The 24,079-nt window shown below is 39.2% G+C and overlaps 1 protein-coding gene across 10 annotated transcripts in view; it reads right to left on the reverse strand.

The window, feature by feature from the left end:
- LOC136857939 (serine/threonine-protein kinase MARK2) overlaps positions 1-24,079 on the reverse strand; it is a 677,731-nt gene that overhangs the window by 615,948 nt on the left and 37,704 nt on the right. Inside the window, exon 1 of one of the 10 annotated variants that reach the window (XM_068225363.1) lies at positions 23,538-23,887. The exons of the other annotated variants lie outside the window; for them this stretch is intronic. Coding sequence (XP_068081464.1) covers positions 23,538-23,786 — 249 coding nt within the window. The 5' untranslated portion in view covers positions 23,787-23,887. Of the gene's footprint in view, positions 1-23,537; positions 23,888-24,079 lie in introns of those variants that run through there. 10 annotated transcript variants of the gene reach the window in all.

A 24,079-nucleotide genomic window follows, 5' to 3' on the forward strand; every position in this document is an offset into this window, starting at 1 on the left:
ATGAGCAGTGAGCATATTTAACGGAATAATGACAGGGGAGTGTTCACGGCAATCTGCGGCCTGGTCATTCCAACTCTAGAACTTTGGACTGTTACATCGGCACAGTAGTACTGTTCGTTAAAAGTGAGAAAATGTGCGGTTTTTTCAGTTGATCAAGTATTTCGTATGATTACACTGCCTTTAATCGCTACATTACTACTGACGTTTTTGTAATGACCTATGTTGTCTTCCGTTAGCAAAACCAAAGTCAGTCTTTCTGAGAATTCCGTAGCGAAACAGGGGTCACATCAGCTATTTTGTATATATATTATTGTGTGACTTGTGAATTTTGAATGGTTTGCTAGCTGTGTGGTTGATGGGACCAAAAGCCAAATTCATTTTTAAAAACAAGTTGAAGTGGGGGAGAGGAAATGGGGTTGAATATAGCTGGATACATACCAGCTTCGTATGCTTCAACTAAGTTCTCTTGCTGTTTTCCATCACATTTCTAGACAGTTTTAATTACACCCTAGAGTAGAGAGCAAAATTCTATTATTGCCCTACTTCTACTCAATATAAAAAGAATTGTAATTTGAACCACTCAGGTAGTTATTACTACGAACTTTGGGAAATTATAGGCAGTTTGTGTATTTCAATCACTTAGGGTCAACTTATCTCGATACCTGTGTAATACAGGACAGAACATGGTTAAAGAATAAAGCGGACTTTAGTCGCACAGTATAACCTATTAGTTGTTGGCCTTCTGGTGCAAATATAGAGGGTTCGATCGTGGCTGGGGTCGGAGCCACTACAGGGTGTGTAAATGCGACGTTATACATGGTTAGTCGCTTAAGATTTTACACGGAAGTAACGTCTAAGCCATTAAAGATATCTGCATTCTGTTTTCATATTCGTAAATGATATCCAGGGGCTTGTAAAATAATGTGCTACGTATTCCCATGGGGTGATTAATATCCGAGATATTGACAGTCACTCCATATTTTTAAGTGGAACGGCGCAAATTCATACAGCTGGCCTAAAAGTTCAACTGCGTACAAGTTCAATTATGCAAGTATTTTCAAAATAGGACATTTACTTTTTGAGATACCAATAAGAAAAGCATGCGCAGTTTTGCATGCCGCATCAGACAGCGTGAAGTCGGGTAAGGACATATTAGCGCGCAAGCAGTTTCCTGGGTGTGATTCCAGCCACAGAATGGATACCAGGCATGTAAGCATATCACACACATGTGATGGGTCTGCAAAGTGTGTATGGCAGGCGAACTCATGACAGGACAAGGAGGGTTGATGTTTTTAAAAGGAATAAAATATGACTTAAGAATTGAGAAATAGACATAACACCTGAAGATCTCCTTCTAGAAAAGCAAATGAATAATGTAGTAGCGTGCATTTGGGTTCGAGCCCTGCCTCGCCCAACCTGAAAGTGATTTTCGTGGTGTTCCATGTCCAACACCAGGCAAATATCGGATTGGTACATTTGAGATAGGCCACGGCCGACGTCCTTTCCAAATCCTTCCCATTCCCATCCGTGGTGAAAGACGCCAAACTGAGCCCAACCTGTTACACATGGATTTCAAAACTAACCAAAGAAACTTAATCTCCCTTCCCTGTTGTGTATTTGCCAGTCATACAAGGGTATGTTATGGTACATCACATTATATGTACGATAGTTTACGGTACATACCTGGTATCCGCTCTGTGGCTGGGATCAATGCCACGAAAGAGCTTGCGTGCCTATACGTTCTTGGCCGACGGCACACTGTCTGATGGGGCATGCAGAAGTCCAAATGCGGTTTTCATTGATATCTCAAAAAGTAACTGTCCGATTTTGAAAATACATATTTGAACTTGTACGCGGTTGTAGTGTTAGGCAAGCTGTTGGTACCGTTCCATTTTAAAATATGGAGTTCGTATCAATATCTCGATTACTAATCACCCCACGGGAAAAAGTAGCACATTATTTTACAAGCCCCTGGGTGTCATTTTCGAATATGAAAACAGAATAACGATATCTTTAATGCTTTAGACGTTATTTCCGTGCAACTCCTGCAAGACAAAATCCCTACAGCGCGGAATTCAGACTAGCAGCTAGTACGGATGTTAACTAAATAACATTATGATTAGTCATTCATACAGAACAAGACGGAACGCTGATGTCTAGCGGCCGTATCGGGCACAAGACTTTCGCTCTCCAGGAAAAGGTTTAGCCGCATCAAGGTCAAAAAGCAGAGCGATTAGTCACTGTGTAGCTGTACAGCCACGTCATTACGTGACGTTTATCATAACGTCACTGCCACCAGTTTCAAATGACCGACGTTTAAACACATGGCTAGAATTTTTTTTTTTTTTTCAAGTCCATAAATGGAAAAGCATCAGAGAGGTAATAGATAAGGTGATTCGTAATATTCAGCTAACCCCGACTGCTTTAAACAGTAGTAGTAGTAGTAGTAGTAGCAGCAGCAGCAGCAGCAGCAGCAGCAGCAGTAGTAGTAGTAGGTCGTCGTCTTAACCTCGACTAAGTGGCGAGAGAGACAGGCATTCCTTCATTGGACATCGCCATACATCCCAGCTGGCCAAAACAAACTAATCAGTAAGTACAAACTTATTAACCCCACGCGGCAACAAAGCAGCTGTGCTCGCCACAGAATACAACTTCTCGTTGTCAGCCGCAGCGAGAGTTTTATTAGGCGAAGGTGTGTACACACAGAGAGAGATAGAGAGCGAGATGAATATTCCATTTCTTTCATACTGCTTTAGGAGTTAGCGCTAACTACAAGATAATGAAGTATTCCACGACATACTCAAGGGTCTGGCCTAAAAAACTTCAATAACCGAAATTCAGGAAGAAAAATTCCAGAAATGTGTTTTATCACGAATCCTAGCTGTTCAACTTCGCAGCAGGTAATTTTAAACCAACTACTAACCATTACAATTATTTACCTCTGACGGACCAGAAGGGCTATGATGATGCTAAAATAATATATAGCAATTATGAGTTACACGACCAGCCTGAAAATATTCCTTGAAGTGCATTTCAAGGATTGCATACGTAATGAGACGCATTTTCTATTAGCGGACGGAGGGCGAGGGGAACTATCGAATACCATAACCACTATACAATAAAAAAGTCCGCAGATTAGACAAAAAAAAGAAACGTTTTCTTTGGTTTCAAAACACAAGCTGCCTGAATGCGTGAGGGATGAGGCAATTCCTTTTAGTTTCTAATATTCCGGATTTATCTCAAAGACATTTCGCAACAAGCAAATAATTCTAGTAAGTTTAATCAAGTTTGTGTATAATACCACCTCTTTTATAGGCCTACTGCAAACGAAAATAAATTTCAGAAAGAAAAATCAAGGAAGTAGGATTTAAACACAGCAGAACTGCCAATCTTTGAAATGGGGAATCAGTAAATCAGGGTAATAGCAGAATATGGGAAAGTATAGACACGCAGACCTCGAATTTTCAATTTTAAAATATACCTAACCTAAAGCCCGCTACACACGTTCAATTCGGCTTGTCAGTTCGATGTGAACAAGCCAAATTGACCGTGTGTATGCAAAAGTTTGTTCAAACGATGTGAGCTCAAGCCAGAAATTTGAACTGATGGCATGATGGAAATTCATTTTTGCTTGACACATCGGCCTGACGGCAAGCCGAATTGATAGTGTGTGCGGGAGCATCAGTTCAGTTCCTGAAATCTGCTGTTCTGTGCATGCGCACCAGTGATTGGCAAGTGTCCCGCGTATTTTTTACCGTGTGCCATTGTTGCCAACTTCAGTGACAAGTCGCTGAATCTAGGGAATTCGGGAACCTTGTTAGCGACAAAATTTTATTTTTCCGATTAGCGACTTTTCTGGGGATTATTCAAGCACTTTAGAGGGAAAACTGGTGAATTTCATAGTTTAATAAAATTATTATCAATTTAACGGAATAAACTGCAGTTCAGTACGTGAATGTTTATGACTGGTTATTTTTCAATCTGGACTTCCTTGTATATCATTTCATGTGATTTTGTAATCACATTATGACATCCTTCGGCAATTCCTCTTCTTATCTGCTGGATGGCATCATGTGTAGGCGCTGGGAGTTGCACAGACAGCGTTAATGCAGTATTAACGCAGGCGTTAATGCAGTATTAACGCAGTAGATTAGTCAGTCATTCGATTTTTATTTTTTATTTTTTTGCCTCTTAGTTACGCGTAAAATTACACAGCGGACGGAGGTGATTCAGGCGCGCGCTAAGAAAATGAATCGGTCTCTTCGCAGCTATCAGTGTAATAATAAGTTCTGTTGTGATTTGTGTTTTTTCTTGAAGTCATTCATGGTTTGTTAGGTGTATTTACGCAAATTTACACGTGCGATTTCATTCATTTTCGTATTTTCTTGTTTGTGAACTGTGTTTTTATTTTTTGCTGAACAGCATGGGAAAGCCAAAGTATCAGCAAAACTACCGTAAAGACTGGGAACATCAGTTTAAATGGTTATACCGGTAGATTCTGGTAAGTCCAAAGCCTACTGCATATACTGTAAAACAGAACTGTATGCTAAATATAATGATTTAAAGAAACATTCTGAAACTCAGAAATATAAAATGCGATCAGGGCCGTTTACCTCACCTCTGCAGAAAAATACCGTTTACAAAAGTAAACATAAGTACTGCTAGGACTGAAGGAAGTTTGGCCAAATACTTTAATATGATAATACCGGACAGCTTGCTGTTTTCAGTGAGAAAGTCGATAGTGCTGCTACCTACATGGCTTGGTGTGACCAACTCTTCAATAACATATTGCTATCTGTATGATTCTTGGCGCACTCCCGTGTTGTTTATAATGTATCAGTGTTTGTCACTAAATAATCTAACATTGCAGTTATATTCCAAGAAAAGTGTTATGCGCTGAACAAATTACCCACAAGCTAATGGGCGTGGGAACTGATAAGGACAGCAAGTATTAAAAAAGTTATGACCTCGCATCTGTGTTGAGGTTACATTCTATGACCCTTATATTAAGAAAATCAATCAAATACTCTACTGAAATGTTAATGCGACGTAAAACAATAATATTAACATATATGGAACTCTAGTATACTCAAACTTGAGGGTCCACATTGTTAAACAGTATCATAAATTTCACAAACGAAAACTTGTGGGCCTGTAGCGTAATGGTTATCGCGGTAGTCTTGAAATTGAAAATTGAAGGACATGAGTTTCGAATCCAGTCATTTTTTTACTGTAAGAAAATAATAATAATAATAATAATAATAATAATAATAATAATAATTGTACCGGGCGGTACACCTCCACGCCGCTAATTTAAAATGTGCGCCAATTGAAACTCCTCTGCTGGAGGAAGTCTGAACTTTATCGACGGTATTAATTTTCAAGTTTCTCGGAAGATGTCACTACTTGGAAAGTTTGGAGTTTTTGAACTGTGCCACTTTTGATGTATTTTTGTTTTACCGGTAGTAAGAAGTGTGAACTTTCTCTTCTAGAGGACACTACTGAAGAACTACAATAGTGCACCCTAGTGCGAAGAAAAAGAACTGTTCTTTTGGAGAAAATTTAATTTCAAAAGTTTGTTCTTTGTTAAATTTCCTTCTGTCATTGTTTAAGTTGGCAATATTAACCCTTTCTTTCCCCTTGTTTTAAATTTAGCCAATCCCGAATTTCTTTCATTAATTTCTGACCAATCGGATGTATCTTCCCCCAACTTGAATATGTTGCTGTATCCTACCCAATAAAGAGTTTGTGGGAGGGTGTTCTCATTCCCCTAACGCCTCGAACTTTCCGCGAGAGTATATAAACTGCTGATTTTAGGGTCTCCGGGCCACTTCTGTTCCATCTTTTCGTGTGTAAAGTACATAGCAGGGGGCGGGAAGCGCCTCTTTCTTCGGCGGCAGTCAACAACCAGGTAATGGCCGATTAATTACTTCTTTTCTTGCTTGCTCAGCAGTTTAACTCTCGGGGCGGGTCCGAAGTTTTTCCATTATGTAACCTTCCTTAAAATGTAAAGAAACTTGTATCTATTCCATCTTTTAAACTGCATATCGGGATAGAGAGTGCTTAACCCTCTCGAGCTCCCAATCATATTGTTTTGAGGTGAACTTATTTTTCTCAACCTATTCTTCGTTAACGTAAAGCAAATTGTTCTTTTCTAAAGTCACCTTTGTAGTATGGGATTAGCTCTTGCGTTAGTGGCCTAGAGCCAGATTATGTTTTAAAAACAAGTGTATTAGGAGTGCAGATCGCCTCCTCTCAAATTGTTATTTTAGAGGTCATGTAATTAACCTTCTTGTCATTTAACAGACCTCAGTAGGTTGGGTATTTTACCCCTGTGTATATGTCCTGAAAGGACAGCTTGAAAGTGGAATTAGGTGGGGCCTTTGACAGGCCTGAATTTTGAGAGCAAGTTGCTCTTTTTCTGAAAATTTTGTTTTCTGCGCGCCTCAAGGAGGCCTTACTGTGTATTTTGGAGCAAGTGCTCCTAGGCATGAATGGGGTTCTCTGCCCCTCTGTTGACACTTGTGTTTGGGGTAAAACTGAGCTAATTGCTCAAGGATTGTGATCGCGGGGCTCGAAGCCCAAATCCTGTAAATACTGTAATTGTACTTTTGTTGCCTTGCTACTCTGTACCTGCCATGTTTGTTATTTCTTGATTTTGAAAAGAAAATATAACCTTGTTAAATTTTAAATTCACTTTAATTTCGTAGCCTGAGACCTATTCACCACCCCGCACCTTCTTTCACGCATAACTACCACAAAAACACTGTAACAATAATAATAATAATAATAATAATAATAATAATAATAATAATAATAATAATAAATAATTTTCTTTACGTCCCACTAAGTACTTTTACGGTTTTCGGAGACGCCGAGGTGCCGGAATATAGTCCCCCAGGAATTATTTTACATGCCAGTAAATCTACCTACACGAGGCTGACGTATTTGAGCACTTTCAAATACCACCGGACTGAGCCAGGATCGAACCTGCCAAATTTGGATCAGAAGGCCATCGCATCAACCGTCTGAGCCACTCAGCCCGGCGTAAGAAAATTCTTCTTCTTCTTTATCTGTTTACCCTCCAGGGTCGGTTTTTTCCTCGGACTCAGCCATGGATCCCACCTCTACCGCCTCAAGGGCAGTGTCCTGGAGCTTCAGAATCTGGGTCGGGGGATATAACTGGGGAGGATGACCAGTACCTCGCCCAGGCGGCCTCACCTGCTTTGCTGAACAGGGGCCTTGCGGGGGCATAGGGAGATTGGAAGGGATAGACAAGGAAAAGGGAAGGAAGCGGCCGTGGCCTTAAGTTAGGTACCATCCCGGCATTTACCTGGAGAAGGATGGCCACTTCCAGGATGGCTGAGGTGGGAATCGAACCCACCTCTATTCAGTTGACCTCCCGAGGCTGAGAGGACCCCGTTCCAGCCCTCGTACCACTTTTCATTTTCGTGGCAGAGCCTGGAATCGAACCCGGGCCTCCGGGGGTATTAGCTAATGACATGAACCACTACACCACAGAAGCGGGCAAGACAATTATTTCAGTGTATTACAGGCATAGGCTTGAGCACCATTCCAACTAATTTAATACGTGTGTATGGTAATGCTTCATGCATAAAATTGTGAAAGAGACTTTAGGAAATTCTGAACACTTCTTCCTTGTCAAGAACATCCTAGTTCACTCACCGTAACCCCAATGTATTATACATATTATGTATTTCTGTCTTCAGGGGAAAAACAGAAAATTCAAAGTACAGCAAAAACGAGAGAGCAGCGTGAGCTGAGTTCTCCTGTAGCATTCGGGAAGATCGGTCGTATCAAAGATGAAGAGGAAGAAGAAGAAGAATAAGAAGAAGAAAGTCAAAATAAGGGATCAGAACTCCTGTTCCTTAATTACAGCTTCTCTTTCCCAAAATTGTAATAAATCATGGATGTTGTTAAGTTATCTGCCCGCTCTGGCGCTTTGGCTGAATGGTTAGCGCTTCGTGCCCCCCGTTTTTATGATACCTTCATTCTTCGGAGTGTTGGATCTCTTCCATTTCCCTTCTGATTAGTGTCAATAGAGGATGGCTGGCCAGTTGTACTTCCTCTTAAAAAATAATCACCACCACGGAAAGGTCAGCGTACTGGCCTTCGGTTCAGAGGACCCTGGTACGATTCCCGACTGAGTCAGAGATTTTATTCGCGTCTGTTAATTCCTGTAGATCGGGGGCTACAGGTTTGTGTTCTTATTCATACGCATCTTCTAATATATACAACACATCACACGAGAAACAACCACAGAAACACGAGGTAGTGAATATATATCCCTCCACATACGATTGGTGGTAGGAAAGGCATCCGGCCACAAAACTAGGCTAAGTCCATACAACGTCCTTCGCCAGGCTAGAAAAAAACTGGAGAGAGTAGGTAGTTGTTAAATATTTCCCCCAGAGGATGGTTGGATCCTCAAACAAATGCTGCTTTTAATTTTCAAGACATAGCGAAAGGCACGGGTAACATAATGCTCGTTTGGAGGTTTATGAAAGAGGCATTTCATATTTTAAAATGTCATTCTTAATTATTATGATTATTCAATTTATTATTTTAACAAAAATATTTCCAATGAGTGTAGTGCATTCCTCTCAGCTGTAGTATAGACGAGTATGCAGTTCACACCAACACGCTAGATGTCACTACCATCGCTGTTCGCACTCGACTCAATGCTGTTGAGATAGAGCTGTCCGGTATTGGTGTATTAAAGTATTTGGTTTGGCATTGTTTATTGCAGAGCAGTGCTCATTGTTGACTGTAGATCACTTGTCAGAACAGTGTGTTAAAAATTTTGGCGATAGTTCTAAATCAGTAGATCTCCGTTTACACAGAACAAAATGTACTGAATTAATAAAACATGTACTAGCACCATATTTTGTTGAGGACATAGTTTCTGATATTGGCGATCAGGGTTACAGTTTAATAATAGACGAGGTGACAGATATATCCGTTACCAAGTTGTTGGGTGTCATAATTCATTACTTCAGCGCCAGTATGAAAAGGATAGTATTTTTAGGTTTGCTAGACTTACTAAATGGCACAGCACCAGCTATTGTTAATGCAATAGGAATATTCGTACAGCAACTGAAGCCTGCTAATTTGTTAGGTATAGGTGTAGACAACGCTTCCGTGAACACTGGGCTGAACAATGGGGTATATGAACTTATGAAGAAAGAGTTTAATATTCCTCATTTCAAAATGATTAGGTGCGTGTGTCATTCCATACAGCTAGCTGTTTCTCATGCTACGGAAGACACTTTGCCGCGTAATGCTGACTTCATTGTCCGTGAAAGTTACCTTTGGTTTGCTCATTCCAGCAAGAGACAGGGCATTTAAAAGCAAATTTACAATGCAATAAATAGTAAAGTGCCTCTCAAATTTCTAAAAGTTTGTGAAACAAGATGGTTATCCATTGAACCTGCTGTTCGGCGAATTGTTGAACAGTGGGATGAGCTCAAATTACACTTCGATATAGTAAGGACACAAGAAAAGAGTTATACTTCACAGATGTTATTCCAAATGTACTCTGATTTATCAAACAGATTGTTCATGACTTACCTAAAAAGTATTCTGCATGAGGTCCAAAAAGTAATTAAAGTATTTGAATCTGAAAATGCAGACCCCACTCATTTACTTGATGATCTCACGAATCGTATACAGTTTTTAGGAAGGAAAATCCTAAACCCAACTGCTCGACTTGATCTGTTTTCTCCATCAAATGTGATTGATAGCTACGTGGACCCCAAACCCTATCTGGGTGACGAGTTCGAAAAACTGGCGGAAACTCTATCAGTAGAAAAGGTAGAAGTGGTTAGGGGCCGCGGTATTAACTTCACGAAAAAGCTAATTACAGAACTAAAAAACAGGCTACCGAACAGTTTTCAAAACCTAAGAAAAATGGCTCTCGTTTCTATTAAAAACTCTCTGAATGTTGTCAAAAACCCAATATTTGAGTTAGCGAAAGATATGGGTTGTAGTATCTCAGATATAGATCACATTGAGAATCAGTGGCGTAATTTAAACGCAATAAAATGGAGTCAAGTTTCAAATACCACAGATTTCTGGGTCGAGGTGTTACAGTATAGTGATTCGGCAAGACAAAATCCCTTCAGGGAACTAACTACTTTTGCTATGAAAATTTTGGCTCTCCCGCATTCAAATGCCGAAGTAGAAAGGCTCTTTAGTAAACTTGGTATTGTGAAATCTAAATTGAGAAACAGAATGAAAGTCGAAACAGCAGCATCCATATTGCACATCAGGAATGCGCTTATGTGCCTGGGAAAAACCTGCCATTCCAACGAAATTCCAGACAAGGTCGTCAGGAAGATGGGAACTAAAAATGCTTATTCAACAACGGCTGAACTATTACCTGCTCCATCAGCAACTCAGCAACCTTCCACTTCACAGGCTACATCGTTTGCTGAGGAGGAAATGGAAGACAATGAAGATGGAATATTTTTTCTGCATAGGTATGTCCATTTTATTCATGTTTACTGGTAATTTTATGTTAGCGACTTTTCTTAGCGACTTTGACAAAAATTTGGCTATTTTTAGAGACTTTCATCAACGAATTTAGCGGTATTTTAGGATGTACAGTTGGCAACACTGCCGTGTGCGTAGTCAGTACATTGATAGCCGTTTCTCAAGTGACACCAGGCTTTGCTAAAGTAGTTTTTTTATTTACATTTATTTACCTCTAAAGTGAAACGTGAGGCAGCTTATAACAAGCTCGTATAAAAAGTTAGAGAGATCGATCCTCTTGCCAACAAAACACTAATGACAAAGAAGATAAACAGTTTGAAAACTGCATTTCGTAAAGAACTGTGTAAAACAGACAAGTTTGGTTAGTGGAATGAGTGCAAACAACGGGTACGTACCTAAACTATGGTATTTCGATCAATATTGTTATTCCTGACGGATCAAGAGGTACCAATGATGTCCAAATCTTCGTTATCAATGTCCTTTATCAATGAAGAAACACCGGACAGCAGATCTAGATAGGTTTCTTCGTTCATCCGCAAATGATCAGGCCAGTATTTAACCCACACATTCCGCTTGAATCGACGCCTTCTTTTCACAATTACACAAGCCACTGCACCATACATCAGTAAGAACTCATCGTCCGAAAACATTAAGTTGCAATTTCCGAAACACAAGCACGACCAAATTTTGGAGTTAATCACATCGAATTGACACACCAAACTGAACGTGTGTATGTGATTGCTGCGTCAGTTAGATTTGTCAATTCTAACTGACAAGCCGAATTGAACGTGTGTAGCGGACTTAAAAGCAATGCCCATGTTGTTTCAATACTTGTTTAGTTATTCCGGTGTACATATTGTGTTGTAGCATGCTTCACCTCTTTGAACTGCCTCTCAGCCAATCTCTTCTTGAAACATACAGCACCATCTGATTTCATCTTTTGTTTCTCAATGAGGAGCGATGACAACATATTTATAATTACAACTAGTTGTTACCCACGGCTTCGCTCGCGAGGATTTCGTAATTTGATAAAAATTACTTGTTCCTCGGTACTGCACTGAGACATTATCTGTAAATCCCGTAAGTATAAAAACTCACCGGATAATCGCATTTCATTTACCCCAGAACCTCTTTGTTAACTACGTTTGTGGCATTGCCTTCTGGGGCTAAGATGACCAGGCTAGTGGCAGAGCTAAATCTGGAACGCGGGACATGGAACTCTGTGTGTGAGAAACAGTCATCTTTTATGTCGAAAGAAAACCGTTTTCTTTATTTCTAAAGGAGATTCCAAATACCAAATTTCACGTCCGTAACATGTTAGTTTTTGAGATATAAGTATCGTCATAAAGAGAATTTAACTCCTCCACATATTTTCGATCTCCAGCTTAAGTTTATTTTCCGAAAACAAAAAGTACGTGTTTATTTTTAAAGGAGACTACAAATACTAACTATTACGTCAGTAACGTGTTACGTTTATGAGATATAATGTAGATATACCAAATATAAAATCTGTCCCGCTCCTTGGTGAGTGGTCAGCGTTGAAGTCTTCGGTTCACAGCGTTCCGGCTTCGATTCCGGACAAGGTCGGGGTTTTTAATCGCGTGTGATTAATTCTTCTGGCTCGGGGACAGGTTGTGTTTGTACCAACATTCTCCTCTTCATATTCACTCAACACACCACATTACCAACCACAACAGGAACACGCAACAGTAATTGCATCCGTACACATACGGTTGTCGTCAAGAAGGGCATCCCGCCGTAAAACAGGGTTAAATCCACATGTGCGACACAGTTCGCACCCGCAACCGCACAGGTGTGGGTAAAGCGGTGGAAGAAGATACTCATTTTAAAAATTCACCCGCTTTTTTATTCTTTTCATCCCCTTTAGTGGATTTTCCAAAAAAGGGCGTGTTCATTTTTAAAGGATATTCCAAGTACCAATTTTAACGTCTGTAACATCTTCATTTTCTGAGATATAATATGTATCCTCATAAATAATTCAACTCTTTCCTCACTTTACACCCCCCCCGCCTTAAGTGGATTTTCTGAAAAAGAACATTTGTGTTCTTTTATTTTTGAAGGGGATTCCAAATACCGATTTTCATGTCTGTAACATGTTAGGCTTTTGTGATATATTGTAGACAAATTCGCTGCTGTAGGATCCTAGGAGCTGACGTTCCCATGGTTACGACAGTTCCATTACTTTATACAATTCCTAGAGCAGGGGAGTGTGGTGCCAATATCTCCGCAAATGTTGGTTTTAGGCCTTAAAACATGGTTTTTCGGGCCCGTAGGGCTTACCGAGTTTTGTTCTTTGCGTCAAGGGAATTAAATTGAGCTTTGTCTCGTCCTTGTACAACAAATTCGATATTTTGCGTATATTAGTCTATTATTTTTATATCTCCCCCGTGCCCGCCCCCACCCCCACCACGAATTGTTTTGAAAATAAAATACGGCCCTAGGTGAACTAATTTTTAAAATCTGTTCAGTAGTTTTTGAGGCTATCAGTTAGAAACAAATATACGAATTCTTCCTCTTTATAATATTGTAGTGTAAATATCAAACAAAGAAAATGCGGGAATGATGCGATTTTCAAATGACATCACACCGATCAGATAGTAGTTCAGTAGGCACTGATGTAGGAGCGCCAGGGAAACACGTTTCTACCGCGCAATCCGATTTGAATTCTAACCCTTAGGCAATTGAACGATCATTAAGAGAACCACTTAGTATACTTTATTTTACGAAGGAAAGCAGTATTATAAATGAACGACAACCGCGTCCATCTCTGAATGTAATTACATAACTTAAGTCGTAAGTTGTGTATTCGTCATTTCAACAGAAATATGTATGAAACAGACCACTGGATTTAAATAAACCTTTCTGTTGGCCTTGTTTGTTGTTTTCTCCTGAAAAACGTGTTTGGAATGACTGCCTCTTTGCGTTTATGTTTGCAATTTTTTTTCGGTTATATCCTCTAAACCAGAAGTCAGGAGTCGCCACTGAACATGAACTTACTAAAAGTGTTAAGTTTCATTTGACCACTGTCAAGCTTTAAATTTGCAACTTTACTCCAAACACCAATCCTAGTACAATGTATCATCAGATAATATGTCACAGTGGTAACATGCAAATACAGATTCAAGTTTATCGTGTTCTGAATTTGCTATAATTTTGCAAAATCTCTTGATCAAATATTATATAGGGTGAACTGGGGCAAATATGGGACAGCAAAATGCTGGGGTAAAAGCGGGACATCATCATAGCTCCTTACGAGTAAATTATATGTAAACTTGATTAGCGGCAATAGATTATTTTGAGTTCATAGACAATTACAATTACCAAAAATGACCATGTTATGAGCAGCAAAAATAATGAAAAACTAACACTTATTTTCGGCATTAAAAAAGTTGCTTTCTGATTAGAAATATTTGTAATTTTAGAAGGAAAAAACCATTGTAGATATTGTACAACTAATTTATTTTAATCCAAATTTAAAGAGAGCATTGCAGAAATTGCCTCTAAAGCCATGTATTTGTAGGATCAATATTAAGCGAGAGATTCTTCCTTTCACATTTGGGGCAATTGGGGGACATTTTTGGGGGGCAACATGGGGACATTCATAGGGTAAAATCAGGTGTTATTTTGGTGAAATTTGAAGTAGCAAGAAAGCAGAAAATCAATGAATGCAGGTATGCATGCATTGTGTTTGAATACTTCGGCCAGATAAAGATGATGTGACAATTATTCATGTGAATATTAAGAAACTGCTATAACAAATTTGTGTGTATCGGGAACCGTATCTGTTATGAATTTACAGAGGCCATAGATGTAATAGATAAAAATAGGTCATTGGATTACTTTTAACATATTTTAGACTATAATATTAGTCTATTATTTTTGTCCAACTTATATTTTATTAAGTGCCCTATGGCATTTCACATCAATGATGTGCAGTGAGTGAAGATTTTTATTTGAGAAGTATGATTATCAATGTTGGATTATACTTTAATTAAGCAATATGTATGGGCAGTGGCTATTTCTGAATTAGGTAGAAAATAAAAGTGATTATTGTTGCCTCATCAGGTAATTTTCAACAGAAAAAAAATCTGTTTAATAAACAAAAGTAGTGCAATATTATGCCAAAAGAGTTGTTTAAAAAATCAGTAACATAATATGAATAAGCTCGGTCCCACTTTTACCTCAGTACCTTTCAAACAAGCTTTCTCATTGAATGAACACTGTCCCTCTTTTGTCCCCTGTCCCAACATTGCTCCAAACGAAGGGGTAATTGTGGGACACAGTATTTGTGGAATTGCTAAACATTTTAAAGATTTTAATAAAATTTCTTCCTGGGAATGAACTGTGGGTACCAATTGACAATAACTTGACTTCGTGCCTAATTTCCACGTTGAGATTTAGTGCCCTAGAATTTGAAAGTTTTCATTTCTGTCCCATACTTACCCCAGCTGGCCCTAGATGAAAATGGAACACCTTGGGCCGGTTCTACCACCTACTGGTAAAGTAGCCCCCACCTGCCCTCCGCGTAAAAGGATATTTCCGTTCGACCCCTTCCAGGTAGCGCTATCGGCAGCATAAACCGTAGTTACCCGGCGCGTAATTTATCATCTCTTCGAGGGCCTGGCAAGACTTTTACCTAAAGTCAAAGAATAATGTTAGATTATAAATTCCACCTATTCACTACATAAAAGTTTTTTTTTTTTTAATTTCAATTTAAGAAATAGATCTTAACATATTAGATTCAGGGACATGTTTCGCCCATAATGAGGACATTATCAGCCTGAAAATCTCATACCCGATAGAAATGAAAAATCAGGATCATGATTGTTCATATTCGTAGTTTTAAATGAAGGTCAAAAATATAAATAAGAGGATACTGTTGTAGGTATAAATGTCTAAAAAAGACTAGCAAGTGGAAGACAGTAGTTACAAGTATTCTTACGACAAAGTCTTATAATTAATCCTTATAGATTTTTTACAAATGTCCTGTTTTTTTAAATGTGGTATCAAGTAGCGAGTTAAAAGTTCAAAATAAAGACGTAAATTATTGCGCTGAAACGAAACCTGGTAAATATGGTGCCTTATTCTGGAGATGGCGTAAGGAGTTTATCATAGCTTAATGTTTAGGATAAAAGTCACTCTTAGTGGTGGTTAAAATAAAATCCAAAGTTGTTTATCTTACGATAAAAGATAAGACGGCAAACTTCTTAAGGCACTTAGGAGCGAGGACAAGTACGCGTCAGAAACTTAGCTATATTTATATTAGCAGGTAGGCGTGGTTGTAGCTTCTTACATTAACAATTGAAAGGAAAATGTACGAGGTTGAGTAGAACTTGTGGTGTTATGTCTGAAACAAGAGGAGAGTGAAATGTTAAGGAATAAAATTAAAGGAGGAGGGAATGAAGAAAGAAAGAAAAAAAAAAAAAATGTGTGTGTGAAATTACCTAGTAATTATGCAGTAATTTACATACTTATTTTAAACTTTTAACTCTCTACTTGATACCACATTTAAAAACAGGACATTCATAAAAAAATCTATAATAAGGATTGATTATAAGACTTTGTCGTAAGAGTACTTGTAACTACCGGCTTCAACTTGCTAGTATTTTTTAGACATTTGTACCTATAACAGTATCCTCTTATTTATATTTTAGACCTGTGTTAAAAACTACAAATATGAACAATCAGGATCCTGATTTTTCATTTCTTTCAGGTATGAGATTTTTAGGTTGATGATGCCCTCATTATGGGCAAAACATATCCCTGTATCTAATATGTTAAGATCTATTTCTTAAATTTAAATAAAAAATTCTCATGTATTGAATAGGAGGAATTTATAATCTAGTATTATTCTTTAAGTACATTTCAATATGGACCATAACATGAGATTTGTAACATATAAGACTTTACCTGCCGGGTAAGTTTCGAGAGCTGAACATTATTAGCAGTATTTCTGGTGACATACAGCTTAAATTAGCTCCGTTTATTGATAAAAGCATGATACCGTAACAGTGATCGATGTTGTATTGCACGATTTTGAACATTAATGCTTCCCTTGAGTTGCAACGGTCACACCAGCTACTCGCATCGACAGATTCGCGGACACATTTTATACGTCAAGCTTTCGCAAAGAAACTCTACAAGGACATAGAATCAAAACCTATTTGAAAATAATCTCAAATGGGCTTTAATTTTCTAATTTTAATTCTTCAGTAATCAGATACCGGGTATATGTATTTCAAATGCCCCCAAGCGTTCTTGTAGCGTAATGGCTAAAGCGCTCGCTTCATAATATGAGGTATGCAGGTTCAGGTCTTCATTATGCCAAATAATTTTTTAAAAATTATTAGTGTTGTATTAATCTGCCTCTTTTCGTACATTCTTTTGTTAATAATGGATTTAATTGAAATGTTTAATCACAATATTATGTCTACTAGGAAATTGCTTTATGCGTGTGCTACTTATAGAAAGTGATGTTATGATTAATTCCAATTATCATTATAGTAGTAAAGCATATAGGACTGCCACCCAGCTAGCAGATTCCCTATCAGCTGTTTACCTAGTCTTCTCGTAAATGATTTCAAAGAATTTGGAAAATATTCCATTACCGAATTCTTCTTCCTATGAATGGATATTTACCCCAATTAGTTTCTTTACATTTACAGTATCTTCATAACATTAAACATTAGAATAAAATGCATTATCAATAAATGGAAGCACGTGGAACTAAACAAGGTCACAGAGCTAGTTTCAAATAGAGGATTGTGGAGATAATCAATTCACAGAAGCCTGCAGATAGAATGCTAAAAAGCATTAAGTCCACAGTGTGTGTATATACACGTACATGGAAGTACATAAAAGAGTTGAGAACAACAGCAGGGAACGAAAAAAAAAAATTTTTAATGGAAATTAGAAGGACGAGGGGCCCTGCGTACCTTCTATTACAGGGCGAGCGACTTGACCAATCCACTATGAGAATACTTCCCAAAACGCTGCCTTACACGACAGGTTATAACCGGCGTAAGAAAATGCAATCTCGAGACCTAAAGATTTGTCACAGCTTATCCTTTTGGATATTGTTCTTACTGCATACCCAGAAATGTATATTACCCCAGATATCTCAAAATGCCCACCAAAAACTTCACATGATAAAAGTGAGTCTAAATTGTTTATTACTTCCATATTGGGCCTAATACCTGTCTAGATGGAATCAGACATTTCTAACTGGCTACAACCGAACTTCACTTTTCCATACCACCACAAGCCTAGAACACCCTTAATTCTAATTTTCGTCTCACTTTCTAGGACAAAGTGTAGTAACATAGTTACAACCACTAAGCTATCAGTACTTCTTTCTAAGTTATCACTTTGAAACTTCCCTAACAGTAAATAATTTGCTTTCACAGTTCCACAATTAAATTGAAATAAATAAGGTAGTTCAACCTATTCAATACAAATAAATACGAAATGTAGTGTTACATTCCTATTTAATTATAAGCGGAATCTGTACCGATTTCGACCCCAATCCGGGTCATCATCAGCCGAATAAAACTCAAAAAACAATGCATAGGTAAGAAAGAAAATAAAAGATCAAGTCCCCACAAAAAAACAGTTGAAAAGGCAATGTAAAACAACGGGGATAGGCACTGTAAAATTCAGAAGTAGAAGGTAAGTCACTTAAAAGAAGCAAGGCACAATCTTCTGAACAGCAGCATAGCACACGTAAAGTTCAACATCGTCTCAATGTTTACAAGAAGCGGAGAACAGTTAGATGAGTCAGTTTTGCGTGAGCAAACCAATGTCTGTTGAGTAAAAAGTTGCAATCACATTATACAGACTAGCTTCATGTGCTGAATTATAGAATTGTTGCAAATCAGTTTCCGTCGAAGAGTTTGTGTATTTCCTTTTCTCGCATTATTTCCAATAACGTTATACCCTCCTCCGGCGTCCAAAGATTTCTACTAATACTACATATGTATGGTAAAATATATAAGGAGTAGTAAGCTGAAATCAACTGAACACTAACAAAATCACAGAAAGCACATGATAAACTACAATCCAGCATTCGCAGCATTTTCAAATCGATGTCAATACGTTCCGCGTTTCCACGATATTCTATCCGTGTTGAGTACGATTCGATCCCACTTTCTATTAGGATCGACTCTGAGACTCAGTATGAGCTGAGTCCACGTTTCCATGAGGTATTCGATACGGAAAGCGATTTGAATTCCCCATGGAAATGTGCTACATGTTAAGCCCCATTCGCAATGCAAACGTAACGTAAACTTAAAATTACCTTTAACTTAAGAGGTTTGCGGCCATGTTATCTGATGAACCATTCGCAATGCGCCGACGTAAACTTAACTGCGAGTCCGTAAAATTAAGGGATTGCAAACTCCAAGCTCATGCGGTTAATTTTACGTTAAGTTTAAGAACCAGCCAATCAGAGCAGACGTAAACATTGTATTTTGTGCGCGATATAATAACTTCTTACGACGAAACACTTGCAATTATTTTTCAAAGTAATATGTGTATGTATGTATGATAAAAGGAAAAAGAATATTGCAAAGACGCTGTACCGAAAGCGAGTACGTGGAAATAAATATGCTGTAGCAATAAAATCTGACGTAGGCCCTAAATGGCGAGAGACAAGCTTGCAGCGCTGGCGATCGGTCGAGCGACAATCCCTGTCACAAATAAAACAGTGTCCCTGTATATTTCTGAACATGACAGACTACTTGTTTATGAAAACAATACCATCCAAACATCTCATCGGAGTGTGATAGCTAGGTGCAAAGTGCCGATAAAGGAGACCTTACACTTCCTATTATTATTAGAAAAGGGGAATCAATCGTAAGATAGTGTCAAACAGTTCATGTTTCATCCGCGTGTACAAAACGAAGTGATGAGGGTCATATCTTACAGTAGATTACCGAAACCGCCCCGAGATAACCTCCTTTGATTCAAGGGATGTAACCATTTTCTGCACGGTTGTTCAGTTCGCCTTTTCAGGTACACAGCTCCCAGGAGCAAAGCAAGAGATGTTTGCAGTAATATGAATTCCGCTACCACGTGGTTTGATTCCATAGAGGTATTAAAATATAAAACTGCGAGATAGCCTAAAACCAGACTTCTATGCTAAATAACATGGCAGTGTTTTGATTGGGTGCTGTGTACTCTTCACGTTCATGTTACATTCCTCCATTGTGAATGCCACAAATTTTGCGTTAATTTTACGATTACGTTACGTCATTAAGTTTACAGTTATATTTGCATTGTGAATGGAGCCTTAATCATGTTGAGGTAGTGGTGGATTAAGAGGGCTCACTACTGCAATAAAGTATGGAAACTTTTACAAGTTTTCCACCATAAACCGACGTCTGTTGTCTCGGAACAATACACTATAACGAGAACTGACTGAACAATACAAATGGGATTTTGAAAAAGCAGGGCTGCCAACAGCGGGGTTCGAACCCGCTATCTCAAAGCACATATGAATTGGCCAAAGAAACATTTTACATTCAGGGCCTCAGAATGCAACTCCATGTGCCATCCACTGGAGCTTACAATGGACTTCTACCCAGAAGGGAAGAAAAGAAAAAAGAAATCGACCTCGACTTTTATACCTCAGATGCCATGTTGGTGAGAACCGGACCAAAGAAAATCAAGATCAAAGACATCATAACACGTCTCTCAAGAAAAGTGACTGCCTTTCTGGACGAACTTATTCAATGCCTGCCTAAGATCTGGAACTATACCTGAGGAATGGAGATCAGTGAAAATCCTATACGAGGGTAAAGGACAGACAAATGATCCCAATTCTTAGTCATTGCACTGGAAAACAACATCGTCAGAATATTTATGAAGATCCTTACAAAGAAATTACAAGATTCTGTAATAATCCCGGAATGCCAATTTGGATTTATGCCCGGAAGAAGCACACTTCACGCTGTAAAAAATCTGTTACAGGATGTAGAAGAAGCATTAAGATTACCCACAGGAAAGTACTATGCAGTTTTCGAGGATTTCACGAAGGCTTATGACTCAATAAATCGAGAAATTCTCCTAACGAAGATCAAAAACGTGATCAGCGAAGCTCATTCCCTTATTAAGGTGCTAAATAACATCTTGATGGTGAACTACATAGAGATGGAAGATGGAGCCGACACTTCGGATCCGATCAGACAAACGAATGGAGTACTGCAGAATGACCCGATGAGCCCTTTACTGTTCAACATCACCACTGCCGACATGTCCGACTCGTTCGCTGAATGGTCAGCGTACTGGCCTTCGGTTCAGAGGGTCCCGGGTTCGATTCCCGGCCGGGTCGGGGATTTTAACCTTCATTGGTTAATTTCAATGGCCCGGGGGCTGGGTGTTTGTGCTGTCCCCAACATCCCTGCAACTCACACACAACACTATCCTCCACCACAATAACACGCAGTTACCTACACATGGCAGATGCCGCCCACCCTCATCGGAGGGTCTGCCTTACAAGGGCTGCACTCTGCTAGAAATAGCCACACGAAATTATTATTACTGCCGACATTACGAATATAGTAAAATCTTCACCTGACACGACAGTTATCCTCTACGCAGATGACATGGTACTAGGGTTGTCAAACATACAGCTTTCAAGCCACCTTATTAGAGTTAGAAAAGTGGGTTAACGAAAATCAGCTCACGATCAATCTTCAGAAGACGGTCCAAATGATCTTCAGAAAAGGAGGGAGACCTTCAACAAAAGACACTCTTACCCTATGTAACAACGATCTAATAACAGTCAACAAATTTAAGTACTTAGGAATATCTTCAAACCACAGCAATGTCGCTTAGTTACCACACACAAGAAAGAACTGCGGCAGCGATAAGGGCCATCTACAAGATAAAAGATCTCGCAGCACTACCTTTATCTACGGCAATAATGTTATTTCACACAGTAATATCACCTGTCTTGACTTACGGATTGGAGTTAATTTGGGATCATCTCAAACTCAGATCTCGAAATGATAAAGTAAAAGCACGCTTTCTTAAATGTAATTTACGAGTTGGAAAAACGGCTCCCTCACCTGTAGTATATGAATTGACCAAAAAAAATTTTACATTCATGATCTCAGAATGAGACTCCATCTGACATCCAATGGAGTTTAGAACGAACTTCTACGCAGAAGGGAAGAAAAGAAAAAGGAAATCGACCCCGACTTGTATACCTCAGATGCAATGTTGCTGAGAAACTGGATCAAAGACACATAACACGTCTCTCCATTCACGGTTTTCAATACAAGATATGCACTGTGACGACTTTTCATAATCCAGATTACAACTGTATATGCGTTTTATGTGGCAAACAGTGTGACAGGTATCACATCACGACTTGCAACAAGAGGGTCATGTCGATAAGTGAATATTGAAAATCCCAATGCCCATTCGGGTGCCCCTTTCTAATAATAATAATAATAATAATAATAATAATAATAATAATAAAGCACATTTACGCATATCCCTAACGTACAACGCGTTCCTCACACTGGGGTAGAACGCAGTCTTTCCATTTTCCGCCTTTTGTAGCAAATACTTTGGCAGTTGATATCACCTCAAGAGGATACGTCAAGTGTTACGATGTTACGAACTTTATGGTAGTAAATCGTCGTATCGCCTAGAAAAATCGCTATGTGATAATATTTCACCTCAGAAAGGTTCTGTCTTCTAAGGTCAGTATTGCTTGAACTAAATGAACGAATTTTCTTTCTAAGTGATGCATGTGCTGCGGGTCAGTATTTCTCCTCCTAACATCGTTACATAATGGTATTTCGAGGCGCAACGACGATATGCATTACTCAACCAACCATTTCTTCAAACTCACGAAAGACATGGGAACTACGAGGAAAATTTGGAACATGGCGAAGCACATTTAACCGCTGCTACCTATACCCAAGGAATCAAAATATGAGACAAGCGATTTTATCGTTTATTAAATCCGCGCGATGAGAAGTGACGTAATGCAGCGAAATACCTTCGTGTGAGAAAAATGACGTCAGTAATTGACTAACTGCGCCTGACAACCGGAACAAGCACACTGTGAGCAAGGACTCTCGTACGTATTAATGCAGTGGATAGAGGGTAATCTGCTCCATCAAAACTGTTTACCCTTAGAACAACATTCACGGTCATTCCATTAAAACCACGATTTCTTTATACTAATACGGTTGTTGGGAGCAGATGCATTATCCCCTCTAAAAAAACCTATAAAAATTACATTTCTCAGCAAGGAAACAACAAAAATACATACTGGTTTCACCAATAGATTAGAGGTTGCATATACACCAAACAGAAAATTATGTTCATATATCATACATATAGGCACTCGAAATAACCCAATCAGAAGTCCGCGTTATACTATAATTATATTACATCGAGATTTAAAGCAGAAAAGACACTTCAAGAATGTGGTGTCTGGGAAATGGAACTACGTTTTTTTTTCTTTTTTTGGTAGTTGCTTTATGTCGCACCTACACAGATAAGTCTTATGGCGACGATGGGATAGGGAAAGGCTAGGTCTGGGAAGGAAGCGGCCGTGGCCTTAACGTACAGCCCCAGCATTTGCCTGGTGTAAAAATGGGAAACCACGGAAAACCAGCTTCAGGGCTGCCGACAGTGGGGTTCGAACCCACTATCTCCCGGATGCAAGCTCACAGCTGCATACCCCTAACGCACGGCCAATTCGACCAGTGGAACTACGATTAACGAATGGTTTCAGAAGAGTGAAGAACCAACTACGCCCAACTATGATAACGAACAAGCTTAAATGGTGCATTAGTGGTTTGAAACTAATTGTAAAAACAGTCGGAATTTTTCTTTCCTCATCAATTCACGAATGGTTTACGTCGAACTATGATAACGAAATACAAAGTAGAAAATAGCCAGCTGATGACTCCCAGAAATGTACAATGTGAATGTACTGTAAACCTGGTTTCTGAAGTACTGAACATGTGGAAAGCTACCTGCATGCGGGGACGTCTGGGTCCTACTCGCCTGGGCTCCATGGCAGGGACGGAGTATCGCTTGTTGGGAATGACAACAGCTGGTTCTGGACGTCGCGTACTCTTGCTGCGTCGCAACAGGCGCAGCATCTGATTCTTAAGGGTGGCGGCTAGCGGCATGTCCTTATGCCGCGAGAAACTACGGGACGTAGCCTTAAGGGCTACTGTCGCCGTCACTTCACTGCCACAAAAGCTGGACTCTTCGTGCATCACCACATTTCCTCTACGCAAGACTTTAAAGCACTGTTCATACACTACACTACATCACATCCCACAACCTCTCCCAAGCACACTCCAAAGCAGACTGGCAACGCAGCTCCAGTCTGTCTTGTGGCCGTCTTGCTCGTCCGACCGCATTCAGCTACCGCTCACGTGTCCTCAGCCTCGCTTGCCTCCTTCGAATTTACAAAGGTACACACGACACACTCGGCGCATCACCCCATAACGGGAGAATTAAAATCTCATCAAAACTTCTCACTCCCAGAAGGCTCGTCTGGTGGCAT

Source organism: Anabrus simplex, chromosome 1 (genome assembly GCF_040414725.1).
Source record: "Anabrus simplex isolate iqAnaSimp1 chromosome 1, ASM4041472v1, whole genome shotgun sequence".
Classification (NCBI taxonomy): domain Eukaryota; kingdom Metazoa; phylum Arthropoda; class Insecta; order Orthoptera; family Tettigoniidae; genus Anabrus; species Anabrus simplex.